This window comes from Mchenga conophoros, linkage group LG13 (genome assembly GCF_057382185.1).
Source record: "Mchenga conophoros isolate Kocher_MC1m ecotype Shallow Benthic linkage group LG13, M_conophoros_male_GT1.1, whole genome shotgun sequence".
NCBI classification, from domain to species: domain Eukaryota; kingdom Metazoa; phylum Chordata; class Actinopteri; order Cichliformes; family Cichlidae; genus Mchenga; species Mchenga conophoros.
In genome coordinates, this window is record NC_140538.1 from 20,343,992 (window position 1) to 20,366,939 (window position 22,948).

Here is a 22,948-nt window from a genome sequence, read left to right on the forward strand (position 1 = left end):
ACTGAAAAAAAAGCTTTTCATGAATTTATTTTTGCATTATTCCTGAAAGCCTAAGTAGCTGTTCCACAACTCATATTATTCTGAACACACTTGGGTTTTCACTGCAGAAGTTGTTGCTATGGATACAGTCTTGTACCATGGTGAAATAGGCTAGGCAATTTCAAGTTGTGTGCTGGAAGATGCATTTTGAAATTTATGCCCAACAGACTTTAGTTTAAGGTTTGTTTTTTTTTCTTCCCTTTTTCCTTGTGAAAAACATTCACTTTTCCCTACTTTATTGCTTCTGCTTTCCTGCAGGGAGTAAAAGGAGAGAGAGGGTTCCCAGGCCCTATAGGCGATAAAGGTGATGAGGTGAGTGAAGAAAAAGTTGAATCTAAACAAATTAATCCAGTGGTTATCTAACCAGGTCAGAAGTCACCGTGACATTGAGAAAGAGGTTTTTCAAACGGATGTAAATATATTCTAATGTTGGCCTCATCTTAAAGTCTGTCTGCTCTCAGAGTCTGTTTTCAAAAGAAGCTATCAAAAGCTATCCGCAGAGCTGCATTTGCACTATGCCCTATCTCTTGCTCTCCAAGGAACTACTTTATGAAGAACAAAGCCTGCCCTGCGTGTTTGTGTGTGTTCATTTAAAAAAAGACAGTGTTGAAAGCAGCTGAGAAGTTTCCCATAGGTCAGCTTTCAGCACTGAACTGCCATGGCAGAAGAGTTTTACTAGCAGGCACACTTGCTACTAGATTATAACAGCTCAATAAAAGACATGTTTTGGTCAGATAGCAGGTTTATTTTTCTTTCAGTGATCAAAGAAATGCATGCAATGGCATCTCTAAAATATAGCAAACAATACACTATAGGGCCTAGTCGCCAAATAAATTAATAAAGTTGTCGCATGATGAAGTGCCCCACAGTAGAAAATGTGATGTTCTGCTGCTTCTGCATACTCAGATAAGCGCTAAAGGAAAGAAAATACAAGCATAAGCTCAGAAGTCATTACAGTGTATAGAAAAGCTTTTGAATTCATCCTTTAAAATGTAGCATAGATTTTAACAAAACAGATGTGACATCACAATGACCAATAATTTAATTTATCCACATTTTAAGAATATATGCTTGATGTGCTCGGAGCAGCACAGCTGACTTTCAGCATGGCCACATAACTCTCCATCAGCACTATAGTGTTCGTACAATATAGGATCCAAACAGAGAACTCCAAGGTAGACAAAATAATAAAAGGCATGCCTTTTATTAGGTTGACAGAAAAGTCCAATAACTACATCCAACTGGGAGTTAATAGAGATCCTAGAAAACCACAGGGAGCCAGGAACAACAAGGATACACAGGCTGAAGGAATGGCTCTATCTACACACACTGAGCACTGATAGGAAACTGGAGACTAGTGGGGAACAGGACACAGCTGAACATAATTAATACAGGTGAGACTAGTTAGGGCACAAACAGGAAGTAAAATTAGAATGAGAAACGACAGACAACAAGCCACAAAGAGCTTCCAGGTCAGGAAAATGAATCCAGTGCAGAAGTGCCCAAAATCTACATTCTATGTGAAAGCCACCAGCTGTGGTTGAAAATAAGACTTTGTGAAGTCTATGGAGAAATGTTTTTCCGTCTTGACCTCAGGAAAGACTTTCCTCCTGAGTTCATGGGCTCACTCACTCATTCTGATTCATACTAAATAAAAAATTAAGTCTATTTTGTAAATCTCGGCCATGTATGTTTCAAATTGGAGACATTTTCTATACTATGTAACCACGTGTGCATTGGCTAGCAAAATAAATCACAAGTCATTAGCCAGTGAGTGTGCGGTTTCACAGTCAGACCCACCCCTTCTTGTCACATCTGTTTTTTTGCAACCAAGATGGTGATGGTAGAAACGTTCATCTGAAAGCTTCAAAGAGGAACTTCAGAAGCCAGTTTTCGTGCTCTCTGTGGCCACAGCTGTAACAAGGAGACACTGAAACAAGACGGATGAACAAAACATAAATAAGCTCATTCAGGGAATGCAGGAAGACAAAGACAGAAGGAGGAACAGATTGGGAAACGCTGAGAGAACTAAACAGACAATTAACAAACTGAAAGTAGCAACTGGAGTGAAATACAAATCAAAATTCAGAACTAGGCAGGAACCAGAACTCAGAGCTACAGACAGTTATTACCAGAAATCCATGAAGTAAGCACAGAAATCAGAGACTATTTCTGCACATGTGTAAACCACTACATTATGAAGCCACTAGTGATGCAGAAAAATATTAATGTAATAATTTTTTTGATGATAGTAAGAAGTAAATTTTAAAAAATAATAACTAATTTTGTCTCCTCTAGGGGCCTTCAGGAGCACCAGGGCTACCAGGTGTGCCTGGTCGAACAGGGGCCCCGGTAAGAAATCCGTCCTCCATGTGGTCTAAAATTATGCAAAATCTCTTTAATTGTTTCATACTATAAAATAAGTGTGCTATTCTGTTTGCAGGGACTCATGGGTCGACCAGGTCCAACGAGCCAGCCTGGACCCAAAGGAGATAAAGTAATGTTTTTACTATTTCTGTATTTTTCTGTGTATTGTCAGTGGGAGCGCACATTAAATGACCTGCTGGTTACATGAGTGCTTTCAGCCACTGCTTTAAAACCTGCGGTAAATTGTTTAGACAGAGTATATTAATGAAATTGCACTGTCCTCTTGTTTCCATGTGTGGTATCATGAATCTTAAAGACAGATTCATAAAACAGAAAAACAAAAAAACTGCAGTTGATGAATACTTGAAAATATTAAATAATTTAAGATTTTCCCCAAATTTTAATATATGCATCAAAGTGCTAGAGAGCAGATAGACGTTTCATGAGATTCTTTTTTGTTTCCCAGGGTCGGCAAATGAGATTCACTTGATTACATTAACATGGGACTGTGGCTGATAAACATTTGCATTTTCACAGACATGTTTAAAAATTCCTCTGGCTTGTGTTTGGCAGGGAAATGAAGGACCTCCAGGTAGACCAGGGCCTCCAGGGCCTCCGGTAAGTTCCTGGTGCCTCAACAAGTGCTATCTGTTGATAATAAGTCTCAAAACCTACATTAGGGTAATAGATTACACATTATTTTGTTACTGGCACTTTATCCTTTTGGAAACACTCTTATGGTTAGCGAGTTAAATGCATGTCCTCAGCACTTATGTTTCCTCAGTCTAACAGTATTTATTGTATCAGGAAAAGCATAAATGACAAACAGGTACAAATACGATGAAATCGTCACGACCTGCACGCTGGCATTGAGTTATGTTTCTTTCCTTTAAAAGGAAAGTGAGTAAGCGCTTCCAAAGGCAAATCTATAATTCATCAGCTGTCCCCTTGAACCTGCCTTGCCCCCCTCCCCTCACACCCTGGCCTCATAAACTGCAGTCTGGGAGGACAAGAGATGGCTCAGTGGCCTGAAAAGGGCACGGGTATTCACTTGCTTCTAAATGAGAACCTTGACTCCTTCTACGTTTACAATAGCTGCCCTCTATCAATCTATCATGGGAAAAACATCATTATATGTTCTAATACTATACAAGAAGAGCAGATTACCTAGTTCTCATACCCAAATCTTTTTAATCAGTGTGCTCTTTTGTATTTCTGAGGCACTCGTCTTTTTGGAATTACGACTGGCTCAAGGATTATTAAGTCTACGCTTCTCTATGTTTTTTTTCTCCTCTTTTCACTTCTCACTCTTTCCCGCACTCTCTTCCTTTCTCTCTCTGTAATCACCAAATGAGCTATTGATCTCTCTTATGTAGCTTTTAAGGGCTTAGCAGTGTATAACTGCTTCAGACCTACTGTACAGTTTTCTGTAAGGACTCCCGGTGCCTAGAACTTACATTCAATGAAAAGAGCCTCTTAGAGAAGATGTCTGATTTACTCTGGGTTGTGTTGTAGGGCAACGGAATGGGCAGCCTGTACAAGCCACAGGTAAAGATTTTAAAAAACTTCAGATCATTGTCATTGTGATCTTCTGAATGCATGGTGCTGTGCAGAGCCTTAAGTCAAATTTGCTAGAAAAAGATTCTGTGCTTGTTGTTTTTGGCCCGTGTTATAAAATATAAAAAAATTCTTTGCAGAGCGGTGGAGCTATTTTAGGACCCCCTGGAGCTCCCGGTGCTCCGGTAAGTATAATCATTGTTGTGCCTGAAGCAAATCCTTTACACTGAATTGTGGAGTAACACTAGCAAACAGGCATGTGGATACTGTCTGAGCTGCAGAGCCTGGGAGAGCTGAATAACAAATAGCCTGACCAGCCCTCTGGTGTTATCTTGGCTTCTAAGGCTATTATATCACAGTCAATCATGCTCATTGAGATCTGGTGGTTGGTGAAGGCCAAGAGGCTTCCTGACTCTCAAACAGGTGCCTCTTATCCACCCCAGGACACACAACATCATTGAAATGCAAAATGGACTTAGAAGTTCGGCTGCTCTGCACAGTGCCAAGCCGAAGTGACCCGATTTGCTTATCGGGTTCCCCCTGCTCCTCCTTATCAGACAGTTTGTAATCTTGTCCAGTCCTGAGAGACATTCAGTCACAGGCCCTGCAGGGATCCATCCACTAAAACGAACACTTAAGGTGGTGACAAAAAGTAGACACTCTGCTATCCCCAGTGCACAATGGACATGAGCCATAGCTACATCTTAAGGATGCTTCTCCCGGTACTGCATCCATCACAGGCCAACAGCACCACAGGAGCAATCTAAATAAAGGAGCATCTTCATCAGTGTTAAGGAGGATAAGCGGCTCAATTCATCAATAATTGCTTGTGCTTATTAATGTGGAAAATTGCTGGCTGGTGTTGTTTTAAGCCTTTTTGACTGGATTATATGATCCTGATCATTTTAATTGCGCTTGAGACAATATTACACTATTAGCGTGATTTACACACAGAAAATAAGAGAAAAGGCAAGTAATAATGACTAATATAAATTTAAATGACAATAACATACAGTAACCACATGCCATTAAAGATGATATTTACGATTTTTATGGAAGCAGTTGTCACTTTCACGGGGGTAATATGTCCGCTCTCCCTCTCTTTCTCTTTTTAAGGGTCCCAAAGGAGATGAAGGACCTGCAGTAAGTTGAAGCTTTTCATCGTGGGCTATATTTTTTGAGGCATTTGGCTGTTTTTGTGCTCCTCGCAAAAAGTCAGAGTTGCCAGTTGCTTGCTATAATTATTTCTATGGCTTTCTACTGGATAAAATAAGTCAATACAGCCTCAAGCCCGAGCACTTAACCACTTTCAGAAGAACTCCAACACACAGAAAAAAAAAAATGATCTCGACTCCTACAAATATGAAACCTTTGTACCATATTGTCTTGCCAGTGGGAACCCACAAACCCTCACTGCACTTCAAATGCCCATCCCCCAAACTCTGACGCCTGAAAACAGTCCACACAGACATGGGAATCATCCATTTTTCTCGGGCCCAGTTGCATTTTTTTAAATTTTCTTTATTTTTTGTTTGTTTGTTTTGTTTCACAGTGATTTTTCACTGGCATGTTAATTTGACATTTTAATAAATTGCTCAAGCGTCCGCAATGCCTTGGTGGAATTGCCCCAATCCGTCTCACAGCTGATCCTCTGGCTGGCCCGCTCTTCCCGTAGCCTGAGTAACGTATTCGTGACAATCTACATGTGTGACAATTACCTGGACAATCCGTCTGTGTCAGTGCCGGTCGCCCCTCTATTCTGTGTAATGGCATTTCTCCATGGCAGCGCGAGCAAGATGAGGTGGATAGAGGCCATCACTTGCTTTAGCACTGGGAATGGCTCTCTATTTTTAGTGAAGAAAGCAGGTGTGATTGTGATTGTCAAATGGCTTTCGTTTTTCTAATGAATATAAAGCCTTCAAGGTGTGACAGCATGTGTCCTAGGTCATTTGAAGTATTGTCCTCTCAATACCTGACCGAGATCATCAAGATGAGAGTGGGAAATGTGTAAAATCTTGGCCCCTGCAGAATTAAATTTATTCGCCTTCATCCATTTTTGATCTATATCTGCTCATTTATGCATGATGGTCGCTTTATAATGACACTTGTTACCTTCCAGTCGCTTATCGCCAGCCTCACTCTAGGACTGTGAGACAGAAATAACCTCATTCTTGGTTGGGAAATGGGGAAAGCGAGGAGGCTTGGGGGTTTTTTTTGTTTGTTTGTTTTTTTGTCTTAACATAACAGTTGGTGTATTTTTATCTCACAGGGGGAACCAGGGCCCATGGGATTACCTGGGCTTGAAGGGCTGCCGGGTGCTAAGGTAAACGTCAAGATACAAAGTTTTCACGATGACCGCCTGTTAAATTCTGAGAATTCCACATTTTTCTGAGCTGGAGCCAAAGTATTCATGTAATAATTAATAATTTGCACAATTAATGAATTTTCCTTCATTAAAAAAAAAAAGTCCTAGAGGCATCTTTTCATAACTTCCTGCCTTTTCTGTGCAGAAGTGTTTCCACTGATTGGCGGTGTGTGACTGTGTGTTTTGTGGAAGGTTGATGGGGGTGGAATATTTCAGTTTCTCTGACATCCAGAGTAATTTATCCTTTCAGGGCCTGCTGTCAAAGGTTTGACATATGCAAAGCATTTGCTGTTGAAATATGAAGATCTTAAGGAAGTCATTTATAATAAATATATGTGTGTGATTTTTCTGAGGAGATATTTATAGTTTTTTATTAAGTGTTTCAGATTTTTGCATTGCACTTGTCCAGACACATAGCAGCCCAGCAGCTTTCATTATACGGAGTTTCTGATACCACTATCTGTGTGTCTGCTTGATGTGACAGTGATTTATAGTATTCTTTATGTTATGTGTACATTATCTACCTAATATGTTGTGCTTCCAGGGGGATATGGGTTTGTCTGGTCCACCAGGGATGCTAGGTCCTCCAGTAAGTCCTCCATTTTTTAAAATTAATTTAGGACATACTTCTCTCTGATCAGTCATTTATGTTATTTAAGTCTGCCTCTGGCAACAAGTCAGTGATGTTTTTTTTAAAGTAGACAGAATAATAGCTCTCAATTCCTATAGCACCAAACTATTTTGATTAATAATGCTGCCTTACACCTGCAGTCTGTTTGTGCAGTGTTTTGTTGGGAAGGTTTCTTTTGTGCAGCTTTTGTATGCTGGTCTCTGTATTTTAAATGGAAGGTTACAGGGGTGCTGTAGATATCACACTATCGAGGACCTGTCAAACACGGTCTGTTCTTTTCCCATACTTGTGATTGACAGGGAAAGCCCGGCGCTCGTGGAGAGCCAGGGATCCCAGGAGAGCCGGTGAGCCTGAGCCTCTAACTCTCTTTGAGCTGTCAATCTGTGCGTCATTCCTTTGTCACTGCCGACTGACACATTGGCTGTCTCTGTTCTGTGACAGGGTGAGAGGGGTCCGCTGGGAGAGACAGGATTCCCTGGGCCCGAGGGACCCCAAGGTCTTCCTGTAAGGATGCTACACAAATTCTGTCGCTCTTCCCTTAATATTATCACTACTAGATGTTGACAAAGCACCTTCCAATAATGTCCACACTAGAAACAGCGCTATTAAAACATGGCCGCATAGTTGTTTTACCATTGTAGTGTGTGTCTGGAAGAAAAGCAACACGATTCAAGGACAATATGAATAAAATACATATGTTAGCTTCCGCTTGTCCTGTAGATGATTACATTGCTCCACATAATTACCATCAGAGATGGTTTCTGTAATTTTCCCTGTAAGCGCACAATGGAACAATGTTCGCACAGCAATCAGGATCATTATCCCTTGGTTGAGATATCTCATTAACTGTGGAGATTACTAGGAGTGCAACAGTGCTGATCCAATCGAAGGCGGGAGCTGATACAAAATGTCTTTGTTTGTGTCGCGCTTCTTGAGCAGGGGAGACCTGGAAAAGATGGAACTCCAGGATACCAGGTGAGTTGTGCGAACGCGTCGCAAATCCCCTTATAGAAAGTGCTTTACATCAGCCAAGCTACAGAAAGATGGCACAGCAGATTTTTATCCCCCCTCAAGCTACAGCGTGCTGACTGCATTAAAGCTATTTGCATATTTGAGATTTTAACGATTAAAAAAAAAAACCTAAATGGAATCCTGCAGATTTAAGGCTTTGTTGACTTTTAGTCTTTTCACCCTCATTATACAGTTAATGCTTTCAGGCAATGATAAAATGTTTGTAATAGAGGGCAGTAGATGCTTCAGATTAAATATGCATTTTTCTGCCTGATGAACCTGGCCAAAATGGAAATAAATATGCATAAAAGTCTACTTTTATGTACCTGATCAAATCTACACTGTTTACTACATAATCACACAGAATGGTCTCACAGTATGGGCTTGAATTGCCATTCACTGCACATTATACAATCTAATACCCATACTCGATTGACTATGATTATTACAGCTTTTCTCTGATTTACAATTTTTTTTTCACCTTACACCTTAATGACAGCCCAAGTACTTTATTGTTTTTTTTTCCTTCCATTTGTTCATAATCTCAGCATCACACAGAGCCTTTCTATAGATAGGCACGACTTTTTGGTGGGGCAACAGTGCCATCTAGCAGATGGTATAGTTGCCTTCTTTAGCAAAATTCCTTGCACACTGCTTTGAGGTTTAATGTAATGCTCAGGGAAGCACATTTCAGTGGGCAAGATGATAGATTTAAGCCTCCCATCAGGCAGCGGGGAATACAGAGTACTGCAGATTAAAGCAGGCAGGGGAGAACGGCATCACAAAGCGATGCCCGCTTCAAAAACCACATCATGCCAGATTGTCTTTTGCATGGCTCCTGTAATCCAGCAGGAAATTGATACAAAGATGCTCCCAAATGTATTTCTGTGAGCAGAGTAAAGGGAAGCAATGAGGAGTGACAGAGAGGGACTGGAAGACACAAGATGTTGTGACACGAAACCAGAGACAGGTATTTTCTCCCTGCTCCTCTGTACAGTAGAGGCAGCTGGTGGGAAGGCGTTCATCATACAAACCAGGAGTGATGCAGAGGATCCGTGACATTGCAGAAGGTGAAACACTATACGGGGAGGAATTATGCCTGAGCTGAGTAAGACGCAATCAGTGCAGCGTCAACTGAAAAGCGTGCATTCCTCAGAGTCAAATAATTCATAAGAATCCTCTGCAAACATCGCTTATAGTGGATTTAACAGAAATTCAAATGAACAAATTCCAAATGAACATAATAGAATGACTGAGTGTTGCTCGCGCCCTTACACAATCCCAAACATCAATGCTTTGTGTGCAGCTACTAAAAAGTTTCAGGGTCAGAATAATTTCCTTTTACTGTTTCACTGCCTTTTTTTTCTTCTTACTCCTCAACAAAGACCTCAACTATATAACTATATTTTTTCCTTTTTCCTTTCTAAGGGAGCTACAGGTAGACAAGGAGAACGAGGATCCAAAGGAGAGCGTGTAAGCATTCCTCTTTTCTTAAAAGGAAGCTATTTTTGTGACTCCAACTATAACACACAACAAAAAGATTTTGATGAATAGTAATGAATAGTAATGAAAGTCTTCACTTCAGCACAAATATGACTAATCCCCACAAGCACATAAGCGCTAGATAAAGGCATTTAACGCTCAGTGCAGTTTGCTATTGTGTTTGCAAAAGCTTGGTCACACTTCCACAGTAATCTGTTGCAAACGCCTTTAATAGAGGATGCAAAATGAGGTTTTAGCTTTATGTTTGGCAGCAGAACCCCAGGACCAGTAACTAACTGGACACATTAGGAGAAATGGGTCATTGTGCACAGTATGTAAAGTTACAGCGGGACCTGAAGATTATAGTGACACTGATGCAGCTTTTTCTAGCCAGGAGTGGTAGCTGTAGCACATTCACATGTTTGGTGCCTCAACATCATACACAGGTGAGATATATCTGAGCTGCTACTTTTTTTTTAATGCTACAGGGTGATCCAGGAATTCCTGGAGAAAGAGGCGTTCAGGGCGAGAGGGGTCGCCCAGGAGAGCCCGGCCAAATTGGACCCATCGGTACCCAGGGGCAAAAAGGTGATCCCGGCCCTCCAGGACTCCTGGGGAGTGAAAGCCTCCTGGTGAGTTGAAAATTTTCACCGTAAACAAAGACAACCCTCCCAGATAATTAAAAAGCTTTACCGGGCAACTCGTTCCTTTGAGTTACCACCTCAGTTCTCATACACTGGGGGGGGGAAATGGTGTAGCTACAGCTTTCTGCATGAAACATCAAACAAGGCAGTGCAACGGGAACTTGCTGTTCTCTTTCTGCTCAGCGCTTCCCACTCCTGATCATCTAGGCGCAACAGAAGGTCAGAGAGGGAGTGAGACGGAAACCGAAAGAAAGACAGATATGTGGGCGTGCCTGGAGCTCTGCAGAGCAGCGAAAACACCTCCATCTGTCACAGACATTTTACACTTACTATATGCAGCCGCAACCGTTATATAACACTCACAGGGATGAAAAACTGTTCTGAATGCAAAGATTTGAGGTCCAGGGATACTATTGTTTGGCTTCCTAACTGGTACGGCACAAAAAAGCACCAACAATCCAGCTGAGAAAGGTTCACACAGCGTGTGCTGTGTGCTGTGCGTACGTGCTCTATGCATGTATATTATTTCTTTATCCTTCCATACATATGGAGGCAAATAGAGCCAGTGTGACAAGTTGCACTTTCAGTCTAAATAGGCAGTGCATTACTTCAGAATTGGAAATAAAGTAACACCACTTTAAAGCTATAATACCAAATTTAATATTCGCCTGCTGAGTTTGGGTTCAGACGTTATATTAAACTGCAATGCAAGGTAGGCTTTCAAGTCAGGAGGAAGCTTTAAAAGCTGAATTTAAACTGAATGATTCTGCCCTGCTTTTTGTCGAGTTTGGTTTGAACAATCTGCGTAGAAGAAATGTTTTATTTAGTAAATGTTCCAGATAGAGATGGACCGATCCGATATTACGTATCGGTATCGGTCCGATACTGACCTAAATTACTGGATCGGATATCGGAGAAAAATAAAAAATGTAATCCGATCCATTAAATATCACGAAAGCACCTCACAAAACTTGCAACACGCCGTAACTCACCTCAGAACGTTAGCACGTCGGAGCAGTATGCATCACGTGATAGAGCGGCTGTGGCATGCGGGACCTGTTGGTGGTCTGGATAGCATTTGGAGCTTCGCTAGCAACCCGGCATTTCATCTCCGACAAAGTTATCCCCGAGAGAAGTAAAGCAAGTGTGTAAGTCCATCTCTGAATGTTTGTAAAGCATTCCTGCGTTAAGCTTAACAAACGACTGCCTCTCCTGCTGCTACTTCAATCATGAAACTGCTTAACGATCAGCTGATCGGCTTTTCTGTCGGGAGTACGTCTCTCTTGTTTGCTTTTGGCCCACTTTGCACCAGAAAGAGGAAACCAGCGGCTGAACAACAGCAGCACGTTTAAGCTCGATAAGCTGTTGTTAGAATTTATTTAATATTACTTTCTACTCGAGGATCTTTTTCTACGTAGCTGAGGGCTGGTAACTGTGCAGGGGCGGATCTAGCAAAGTTTAGCCAGGGGGGCCGATAGGGCATTAACAGGGAAAAGGGGGCACAAAGACATACTTTTCTTTCTTATTCTCATTTAAAATGTCTAGCTTTTAATAAATAATTATCTGACAGCCAAAGTTTTAATTTGATGCAAAATGAATAGAAGTCCATTACTGTATATAGTAACTATTAAGTCTAATATATATATATATATATATATATATATATATATATATATATATATATATATATATATATATATATATATATATATACCCTAGTAAGCTATAGTACTTTTTCCTTTGTGAAGGTACCATCTGTGCAGTCTGCAATTTTGTTGAAGAAAGATGTTGAATCTATTTAATATTTCTTGAAAAATAATTGATTTCTGTGCATTTTTTTTTTCACACTGCATCAAATTAAGGTTGATTACATCGATTAAGCATCATGAGGTGGCGCGTGAGGGGTGGTTCCCTATTTTTTATTTATTTATTTTTGTTGTTGCTGGGAGTTGGAACCCTATTAGTTAGGTTGCTTAATATTTATGCTAAGTACTCTTTAAAATACCAGAATAGGGAGGATGGTGTAGGTTTAAGTTTATTAGATTGATCAGTATTGCTGAACTATGAAATATTTTTTTTGGATACAGGTATAACAGAATAGCTTTAGTGTAGTTGTTGTTTTAAACTTGAGTATGAACTTATACAAAACGCAGCAAGATATTTAAAAAACAGTTTTGTTGATTAAAAAACACTATATCGGATTCATATCGGTATCGGCAGATATCCAAATTTATGATATCGGTATCGGTATCGGACATAAAAAAGTGGTATCGTGCCATCTCTAGTTCCAGATATCCACTTAATTATCATTTTTACTTGTATCTTTTTATTTTTATTGTCCCTTAATTGCTTTAGTTTCTCTTGTTAAGTGTTAAAATAGTGCTTTATCGCTATTTCCGCTCACAGGATGACTCCAGCTTTACAGAGGAACTCCGGATGTTTATCCGAAATGAAGTATCGAGGATTTTTGAAGGTAAAAAAACAAAAAAACTGAGTTTATTTTAATTAGTTTGGAGTACTTTTATTTTTTGTGTTGTGTTACCTCTAAGCATTCTTCTCTTGCTTCACAGAGAAGCTTTCTAGCAACAGCGGGCTACAGAAGACACCTGCAGGCATCTTAGCGTCGCAGATCCAAGGACCTCCTGGACCTCCTGGAAAGGATGGATTACCGGGCTCACCAGGAGAGCGTGGACCTCCTGGTAGGATGGCAGGCGGAACGGCTGCACCTTAATGCCACTGCTGGAAAAATACTATAATTTAAATATGAATGAATGAATGAATAGAAATAACACTTGTAAAACCTGATTGCTGTTAATGAAACATGATTAACTTTAATTTATTTAATGAAAAGAAATTATATATGTACTCCTATAATTACTTCAGCAAACACACCGTGTGGTTTACCGAACCATACATTTAGCCAATTATATTTTAGAGAGGAAAGCGTCACATTTTTGTGAGATGCACCCTGTTGGTTGGCATCTCGTGTTTTTGTGATGTTGATTTGAAATGTTGGAGACTGGCTGGATTAGAGTCGGGCTTACACTTGCACTTTGTGCGGATTCATGGGTATTTCTCTCTTGCATAGACCCATATATCAATGCAGACTGAGGGGCGGGGAGCAGAGGAAAGGCCGGGAGTGTGGTGCACAGCGGCTCTCTGGGAAATATGAAGACAAACGAAGAATTGGCTGTGAAAAAGAGAAAGTGTTATCAATGTGGACAGGAAAGAACCTCAGTATTGATACCTCACTCCAGGAAAGAAAGCCCCTAAAATGCAAAAGGAGCGTAGTCAGGAAAGAGGGTTGACATTCTTTTATCAAACTAATACAAATTTCTGACTGCTCATACAACACTAATGGTTTGCAGGCTTTGTACCTCAGACTTGCTTAGATTTGTACTGTGTCCGCAGCAGAACTATGGTATCGTGACTTTTAAAGAGGAGTGATTTGATTGTGTTGGTGCAGATCAAAAGCACCGCTGCATTGGCCGTTCTCTTTGAGCTTTGTTATCTACCTCACATTATTCAAGACCATTTACATTTTAACCCACTGCTATGATATAAAGGGCTGCTTTCATTCACGAATGTCTCCAAATTAGCCAGCTACTCAACTCTAAATATTTGTGCGTTAATGCCACTGGCGTTTACACATGTCTTGGACTTTATTTTGCTTGTTTTGTTTTTTTACGCTTCCAAAAAAAAGTGTTTTATAGGTGATCTTTAATGCAGCTTTGCAATAAATATTTATTGAAAGCAAAGAGGAAAGTTATTTCCCTTGATAATTCAGAAATTCAACAACTTCTTAATTTTTTTTTCTTTGTTGACTTGGGCCTTGAGAGTTTGGGGTAATATTTCCTCATTATTTCTCGTCATCCTCCGCTGGAGACTGTGCTCCTCTGGAATATCCAATTTGACTTCTTCTCCAATATGCCGAAATGAATTGTTTATGGAGAAAAATAACCCCTCTGTTGAGTTCACAGTTTTTTCTTTTCTTCCTTTCTTCTGTCTTTGGTGTGATTTCACATGGGTGAAAGTCTCAAGCTGTTAAGAGAACGCCCATAGGGGCTCATGCTGGAGAACACCATTTCTTTATTTCCTACTTTGTTGTAATTAAGTGCTCATTTGTGATTCATCGTTCACTTTTGGGATCTTCAGAAAGTTTCTCTTTGATGAAAGCCATTGTGCTCAAGTGCATATTTCATCAATTTTGCTTCTTTTTTTGTGTTCTTGTTTTAACATTTGTTTTGTATTTCAATGCATTCTGTGTAACATTTATACTGAGTGAAACAAACATGTCTGTAAACTCTGTTTGAAAGCTGCTCTGTTCTTCCTGTGAGATGGACATATCAGTAAATAGAAAGAAAGTTGTTTTTTTTTCTTTCTTTTTTGTAAGACACGGTACGATTAAGTAGATGTGTCTTTTAATATTGTATACAACAGCGTACAACAGGTGCAGGTTCAATGAAGCATGAAAAACCACTGTTTGCCAGTATTATATTTTGGTAACTTACTTTGTCCATTAGTGCCCCAAGACACAATTTGTTTTCAACTAAGTACGCAGTGTGGCATTTTTCGATTTATCAGACTGCACCAATCCACCGTGGCCCCCAAGCTTATTGCCCTGTGTGCTATTCAGAAATTTTTTATTTATTTTTTTTGCTCAAGGTACAGTGCACTTTTCTCCATGGAACGTCTCCTGCCTGAATGAATGCCCCGGGCTCTGTGAGTGTTGAAAGAAGTCTCATTATTGTGGCAATGTGTGGATAGCCCCCCTTTTTTTATTTCTTTGAGATTCAGTTTTGGAGCATTCATAAGCCTTTTTTCTGAGATTTTCTCTGACATGTAAGCGTTGGAGCGTTTCCCCTTTGGGCCAAGCAGTGAAATGCTTGATACTCCTGTCAATGTTTCTGATGCACTCCATGCAGCCACTGGTTGTGAGACTCCATTACTTTAAGTGCCTCGTGGGGAAATATTTTTTGCAGCCTCTCAAATTCTTACTTGGTATGCTGCTGTTTTGAACTGTAGACGTACTGGTTTTTGCATGCAGTGAAAAAGCCCTTGAATAATATGATTGTTTGCATACAGTTAAAAGCAACCGCCTGCCTGGTCTGACTTGAAGATGCGCGAATGCTTTGAATTCTCTTTTGACACACTGAGCATGCTCACAGTTTGTGTTCTTTCTTGGAGGTACTCAGGCAGCAGCCAGTCTCCAGCATAGGACAGAGTGAACATAATGAGCATCAGAGTAAAGCGTCTGTCATGAATAGCCACGATTGTTTGCGGAGTTCACCTTTGACTTGGCCTACCTTTCCACTCTCTGAATGCCTTTAGTGACCCACGTGTCTGATCTCTGATTGTTAAAAGCCTCTTGTCTCTGTTTTGAAATCGTCAAAGATGTGATGTGTGCTGTTGTTAGAAAGCTGCACAAATCCACAATGCAGTTGTCTGTTTCCACTTCACCTACTAAGGGTGCATCTCTCAAAATAAGTGCATACTTGATACCTGACACTGCTGTCATCCTGATTATACATAATCGAGAAGCTGTGCAGTGTTATTAGGAGTCCGTTGACAAATAAAAAAGTTCCACAAGTGTGTCCTCATTTTGACACTTTGTCGTGCTTTGGCATTTGTACTAATCTTACTAACTGTAATTCAAACTGTGTAGAGATGGCACCACAACAGGACTGCTTTAAGTTTGTAGTATTTGTTTTCTCAGCCACAATGTTGTGTGTGTGTTTGTGTCCACAGGAATCAGGGGTCAGAAAGGAGAGCGAGGCCAGCTTGGACTGGGGTTACCAGGAGATCCAGGACCCACGGGGCCACCAGGTAAGAACACCTTATGAGTAGAGCCGTTTTAGTTTGAGTGTTTAATTTGATATGCTGTGCAAAATTCTTTATCCACCCCTCATTTGTTAGTATTTTGCTTCCAATGAGTCTTTCTGGTCATTTTTTTAAGTGTTCATGAGCAATAGTTTCCAGGCTTTCTAAATCCAGCAGGCATCTTGGCTTTTTTTTTTTTTTTTTTTACATTGGAGACTTTATCTATATAATACCTTACACCATCACCAGCAGTTTTACAGCAACTCTGAAACAAAGGACAACGCGTAAAGTCAAAAGGGTCAATTAAAGTGCTGAACATGCAGAGAATTACCACCCATCTCTGCTGTTCTCCTCAGTTCTATGGAGCATTTTACTGTCTTTAAGCTCATTGTTTTAGTTTTATGGACTGCAGAGTTACTGTTTTTGTTCCCCCTCACCTCTATCAACATTGTTTCAAGCCACAGTCAGCAACTGGATTTAGCATAGCTCATCATATACTGATTGCCTCTTTTGACACAGTCCTGCGTTTTTAAAATGTTCAAATAAGAAAGTGTTTTAATTGAAAACTCTCACTAACCATCAGTCATATACTAATAAAATGGCAGAAACTATGCTATTTGCACCTATGTATAAGGGCACTTCTGAAAATTGCCCTCCTCGTGTTTTAATTATACAGCAGGTATTAAAATGATCAGGAAGAATAACCATTACATTGACCACCCCTCCTTTCGCCATTATTTATCAGGCTTTTTTAGCTGCCCCCAAGAAGGAAAGAAATGCGCCAGGGCTGAGTCAAGTCTCCAGCCTTTAATTCTATTTCAGCCTTCATTTGGTTTCTCAGCATGTTAGAGTCAACTTGGCTTCTAGATTGCATTATGTTCTCAAAAAACCCCTGTGCTCCTGCGACATAAATAGGACCCCAATAGAGGATGAATTTGGCGGTGAAAGAAAATGACTTCCGCTCTATAAAATGAACTGCTTGGTGTTGTCGTGAACAAAAGGAGACAAACCAAGATGTCAGCATGTCCTTTGTCGTGCAAAATAACTAAAAAAAAACCAAACCTCACCATATCTTGATGGAAGATGAGGAGTGGGGTTAACTTGCTGATTTTCAGCCTGTGACTGTAGGAGTGTATGTATGCACATAATGCATGTGCAGGGGAAAGATATCTTGGCTGTAGCTCCACTGGAGAGGACAAATCACAGCTTTTGAAAGACATCATCTCTGTAGGCACACAGTTTTAAGAAGCACCTGCAGCTCAACTGGTTGGGGGTTAGAGTTAAGCTGTAGTCACGTCTCAGGAAGACCTTGAAAGTGCTTAAACTAAGTGCTATCAACGAGCTGGCCCACTCCTCTGGTTTTCCTGGTGGTATTCTTGACACTAGCCGTACATAGAGCAGGTTCCCCTCAGACTCAGACTGGGATATGTGAGTCACGTAAATTAAATTTGCACAGCTTTGATTTATCAGTTATAATATAATAAATACATAAAATAAAGGGTAAGAAATCTGTCTGGCAGGCTCCACAGGTCGATGAATCAAGGCACTTCTAATTAATCAGTATTTTCAAGTTGTTGGGTTTTTCTTTTTGAGAAGTGACCTTATACTGTAGTTGCTATCTTTGCCTCCACGTGTTCGTTCCCTGATGTGCTCTGATGGTAATTAGACCTGAAGGTGCTGCCGTTGGAGTGCATTAGTTCTGAATTGTGCCAAATTAGCAGGGTAAAGCTATCAGCTGTACAAAGCCACTTAAACTTGTTGTATTAACAAAGAGAATTAACAAACTGGAACATAAGGTACTTTAGATGATTAGTGTTTTTTTTCCTGTATCTTTCCACCGCCACGATACTGTGGATAGTTTGTCTGAGCACTTAAGCAGTAGATGGATGTGGCTCTGATGGAAAGGGCAAGTTGTGTTTTCGCAGGGAGGTAAAGGACAAGGCAGTACCTGCAATTCTCTTTGTACAAACTATAGTGGAGGCAAGGCTCCCTCGAGCTGTGAATGGGTTGACTGATGTAATGGACACTCCTGTGGCAGGACTGCAGTGGAGGGCTTGTTTTTGTTTTTGTCTCTTGTCTTTTTTTTTTGCAGGCTTTCTGAGAAAGAAGGTGTTATTCTTGGTGTTGTTTTCATATGTGAACAATATACGAGAGACCATGAAGCAATGCAGACCGCTTTGACACTTCAGCAAGCTGTTGCTAAGTAACATGAGATACTAATGTCTCATCGGCCGCGATGACCTCACCATATCAGACAGCGAGGATGTGTTCTTCCTCTCTCCTCCATTCTCATTACAGAGAAACCGGAGAATTCATTAATTGTAAATGAGATGTCCTCAGTTCTGAATGATCCTCCAATGCAGCTATATAGTGATCTATTGATACTCACTGCAGTCCCACTTTGCATTACATCAGAGGAGCATTTCTCAATTAAATGAAAGTAAAGAAGAAGAAGAAGAACTGCGACTGTAATTACAGACTGATTTTTTTTAATTGATTTTAAAACTAAACAAATTAAATGCAATTTCAAATGTTCTAAAATAAAAAGACCGTGTAGAAGCTGCACCTAATATTTGTTTTTTATTTTTAATTAGCCTTGCAATTAGTCTTTCATGCTTTGAGAAACTGGAAGCAGCAAACCTTAGAATGGCTGAGTCATTTTCTGATCAAATATTGACTAAATTAACTAAGCAGGAAGTTTTATCTCTTGTGCTTTGAAATGCTGATGAATAATTCTCAATAGGAATTGTCGTCTGCTTGACACTTGATTTCAAAGACACTGCTGGTTTAAAAAAAAGTATACATTAGTGAATATAAATGGAGCAGATCTGCTAACAAACCAAAGGTAAAAATCTGCCTGGTTCTTGTTTTAATTCTTCTAAACATGTGTACAAAGGTAACACTACCCTGGATACACTGGCTAACCTTTTTGCTTGTAATTTGCTTTTAAGTAAAATAAGAATACACAATTCCCCGATGCTTATTTCCAGTGGTGAGTTCAATTTAGGACTTGCAATACATTCACGATAATAAAGAAAAAGGTCCTGCTAGCCAGCCCGCTCGTTAGTCGAAGGAAATGGGGAAAATGCAACTTTAACAAGAAATGGCTTGAGAATAGTGATTTATCTTGGTGGTTAAAGCTGGCGGCTGGAAATACTTACAAAGCAGATTGCTCTGTGAATGGAAGGGGTTTCTTTGTCTTTGTTTTAACATTAATAAACCTATTTGTACATGTGTTTGTACAACGAATTTATCTTACCACACTGCTAATTTTGAACTCGTGTAGCTTTCTTTACTTGGAGATAGTATACTTTTAATACTCCGTGCAATTTCGAGGTCCGTGTGAGTGGTGAGAGCGGGACTTCCAGGCGATGATCTAAATGTAGCAGAAGCACTATAATGTTCACAGCTGGCTACCCTCCATTTGTGATTCTGTACAGCTCGCCTGTATGGACAGTGAATGGCTGTGAGTGTTTGTGAGGGGAACATGTGCCTGCTTTATCACTAATTGAAAGCTCTTCTGAATGATGATAAAGTGCAGCCTGGTGCCGTAATTAATGCACTCTAATTCTCTGTGAAGGCCCACCTGGGATCTCTTCTCGGGGCCCTCCTGGCTCTCCAGGGCCCCGCGGACCCCCCGGTACTTGCGACCCCAGCAACTGTCTTCTTCCATCTTTGTGAGCCCAGCAGAGGGGTTTGAGCTATTACGAAGACAGCCATCCGGCTCTGAGCTCAGTGCTGCAGCCACACAGCAGGGGAAGTCGGAGAGACTCACCGCTGACCTCTTTCTTTTTTTCACTTTACTAAAACACTCAGATGCTGTCTGGGTTTTGTTTTTCTGGGATTGCTGTTGGGTTTGTTTTGAATACAGCTGAAATCTCTTTGCAATGCAGTACTTTTAAGTTATTTTCCTTTTTTTAAATTTCATATCCTCTACTGTGACGTGATGCATTCCTTGTCAACTCTCATGTCTTTCACGACCATGAAATGACTCCTGTCTGAAAAAAAACACCATCTTAATTATGCGTTTGCCTCTTTAATGGGCATGTCTATGCACTCTTCTGTTCGCACTCAGATAAGCTGTTGTGCTGACCGAAGGTACATCTCATGTTTCTGTGTTCTCGTGCGTGTTTGCACGAGTTTCTGTGCGTTTGAGGAACAGATTAGCTGAGCGAATGTACTTATTGTACGTGGAGGTGTGAGAAAATAGCAGATTTATGAAGCGCCTTATGTAACCAAAGTGCAGCCGACGTGTCTGATATAGAAATTATTTATTTTAAGCCGCATTCTGCAAGAATGTATTTTCAAAATGGTCACAATGAATGTAGGAAATGTAGCATGAATATTGAGTGACGTTGTTACTAGAAAGTGGATTTTCGGATTACCTGTAATCCCGATGGAGTCTCTGGTGACACGTTTGCGTCGTGTACAATGATCACTTTTAAAAGAAGCTGCCGTATAATTGTCGGTTAACGCGTCTTCCAGTTTTCTGCAAGTCACGAGTTGTTAACTGAGCGCTCGTCGTAAGACAAAACCAACAAACAGCTCAGTGACACTGTTTGTCTGGAGCTTCTTTTTTTAGCCTTTTACATCATTTTTCTCCACATGAAATGAATGTAATTTAAATGGCGTTTGTGTTCAGTGATTGTAGCGTGACCCTTCATTTAGCTTTACTGTGGAGTTAATCTGTAAATATTGTGTATTTTAAATTTTTGTTTTTCCTTTTCATTTTTCTTGTGTAATGGGGTGCGTTAAGGGACCTGAAAACATCATTTTCATCCATTTTTTGTCATTGTAACAACACGTTAAGGTTCTCACCTGTCACACAGTGCTGCAAATTATTAACACATATTGTTTACAAGGTGTCGTGTATGACAATTCCTCTGGTTTTTATGTATATTTTTGATTTTCACAAACACAAAGGAGATCAGAATACTACACTACAGCTAACAGACGCATCAAACTTTTCATGTACTTGAACTTTCTCGTAATCGCACCGTGGTGTTTTTAACAGTTGGGTTTCAGGGAGCTTTGAGACTGGATTTATTTATGTGCTATGAATTTTCTGAAACCTTTGAAGCCTGTGCATTTTATCTAAACAGGCCGTGTAACTGTAGTGTGGATCTTGTGCAGAAACACACATTTTAAGAACTTAAGTACGCTAAAGATGACAAAGGAATTTTTTTTTAAATCCAGCATTTACACATTGGATTTTAGTTTATTCACTTCTTTAAAAAGTTTTTGTTCTTTCAAACTTTATAATCTCACTAAACAATAACTTTTTTGTGTAGAAGAAAAAGATAATTAGCCTGTAGTGTATATTGGTTTCCTCAGGTTTTCATTTTGAGCTCTGTTTAATTAGAGCTTGATGCAAAGGCTTTAATTTGACTTTTAAAGAGTCCTGCTGTGATTCATGTTTGAAACGTTCTGTGTGTGTATCTGAAATTTTGTGACATTAAGAGCTCGGTTCTTTCTGTCTCTCCTTTAACATCTGCTGTTTGACACTTTTTTCCCTTTGTACTTCACAGTCATTATTCTTCTCTTATACATGTAAATTTTAACTCACATCTTACAGATTTTTTTCCCCCTTTCTTTTTTACATTTTTCTCAGCATGCCAGCTTGGTTTTATCTCTGCTAAATTTTATCAGACTGGGTGGGTTTAATTTTAGAGGAGTACTGAATCAAACGCTTGCCACAAACTTCATTTGTGAGTTGAAAGAGCCCCCTGCTGGACATGTATTTCATTGCTTTTGTAATGTGAATGGGAAACTATTATTCTTTGCTTTTGTAGGCCACATAAAATCCCCTCCTTCTAGGGGCTCCTGTCTTTTCATCAAAGTAATTTTCATATTCGGTTTTAATGGGTTCCCGTCAGAGACAATAACACTGACCTTGATGAGATTCAAATGAGACAGCATCAGCAAACTAATGTGACCTAAACTTTTTCAGCGTGCTGATGAAAGCACCTCCCTCCATATATTGAATTTAGCTTCAATTGATATTAATGTGCACCAGTTTGTGGCTTCAGTTTAGCTAAACAGCATAATAAGTAGGGAGGACACAAATTGGCTGCTGATGACACAGCTCACTTCACTAGAAATTTGAAGCCATTCATATTACTCCAATTGTTCTAAGTGGAAAATGTCAGATGAAAGCAAACTCGTGGACGGAGTCATTGAAGGTTGAAGCGTCCTAAAACAATAACACCGCTTTCATACGTGCACGTGTTTCTTTCTTTTTTCCTTCTTTTTTTTTTGCATATTCTCCCCAGTAATGTAAGTCGATCCGGTTGCCACATGTGATCTAATCTTGTAAGCAAAGCCTGTAATGAGATGTAATATGTAGCAGACTCTCAGCGTGGTCCCTAGGATTAAAAATGTCTGCCTGCTGGTCTCAGTGAAACTGATCTCTGCTCTTTTATAAGCTCATGTTGTGCCGTGTGACTTCAATGTTTGTTCTTTGTTTGAACACCTACCTCAGTCTTGGTTTACCACAACTACATGATTAGATTTGTTGTTGTTGGGGGGGAGACACCAAAACAACTGTTGCCTTTTAACTGAAAAAGTGAATGAAAGCCTCGTGTCTATGTAAAAACACACATATTGCAGTCCTGTTATCAGCTGACGTGCTGATGGGATGACAGAGAACAGGCGCGGTGATGTTCCTGTTGTTGGGGGAGTGTAAGGGGGAGTGGGGGGGTGGTTACCAGGCATCAGAGGTTATACTTTACAGCCTTCTTTGCAGCTTCTTTCATTTACACTGATTAATGGCATCTGCCTTACACGTGTGCAATAAATGTTATTCAGTGCGTGACTTCCTTGTATATTCTGCACTTACACTTCTTTTCAATAAAACTTTATTCACAAACCTGATGCTGTTTCTGTGTTAATTATTGTTCTTTTGTTTTGGGGGGTGGGGTGGTAGCCAGTTTACTATTTCAACATGCTTTTTTTAAATGTGGTAGCGTAAATAGCGAGGGATATGTGTCAAACTAGTTTGGAATTGAACTTATTTAAGCAGCTGTGACATCA

At 40.0% G+C, this 22,948-nt stretch overlaps 1 protein-coding gene across 5 annotated transcripts in view; it reads left to right on the plus strand.

Annotated features, from left to right (window-relative positions):
• LOC146561219 (uncharacterized) overlaps positions 1-22,600 on the plus strand; it is a 106,492-nt gene extending 83,892 nt beyond the window's left edge. For 4 of the 5 annotated variants that reach the window (XM_085297105.1, XM_085297104.1, XM_085297106.1 and 1 more), the window contains 18 exons: positions 298-351; positions 2,338-2,391; positions 2,483-2,536; positions 2,980-3,024; positions 3,922-3,954; positions 4,104-4,148; positions 5,080-5,106; positions 6,233-6,286; positions 6,873-6,917; positions 7,259-7,303; positions 7,401-7,463; positions 7,899-7,934; positions 9,399-9,443; positions 9,941-10,084; positions 12,503-12,569; positions 12,667-12,795; positions 15,845-15,922; positions 19,497-22,600. In XM_085297105.1, coding sequence (XP_085153231.1) covers positions 298-351; positions 2,338-2,391; positions 2,483-2,536; positions 2,980-3,024; positions 3,922-3,954; positions 4,104-4,148; positions 5,080-5,106; positions 6,233-6,286; positions 6,873-6,917; positions 7,259-7,303; positions 7,401-7,463; positions 7,899-7,934; positions 9,399-9,443; positions 9,941-10,084; positions 12,503-12,569; positions 12,667-12,795; positions 15,845-15,922; positions 19,497-19,597 — 1,119 coding nt within the window. In that variant the 3' untranslated portion in view covers positions 19,598-22,600. Of the gene's footprint in view, positions 1-297; positions 352-2,337; positions 2,392-2,482; positions 2,537-2,979; positions 3,025-3,921; positions 3,955-4,103; positions 4,149-5,079; positions 5,107-6,232; positions 6,287-6,872; positions 6,918-7,258; positions 7,304-7,400; positions 7,464-7,898; positions 7,935-9,398; positions 9,444-9,940; positions 10,085-12,502; positions 12,570-12,666; positions 12,796-13,184; positions 15,923-19,496 lie in introns of all 5 variants that reach the window. The other variant, XR_014894849.1, reaches the window with a different exon arrangement.
• The last annotated feature ends 348 nt before the right edge of the window (positions 22,601-22,948 follow it).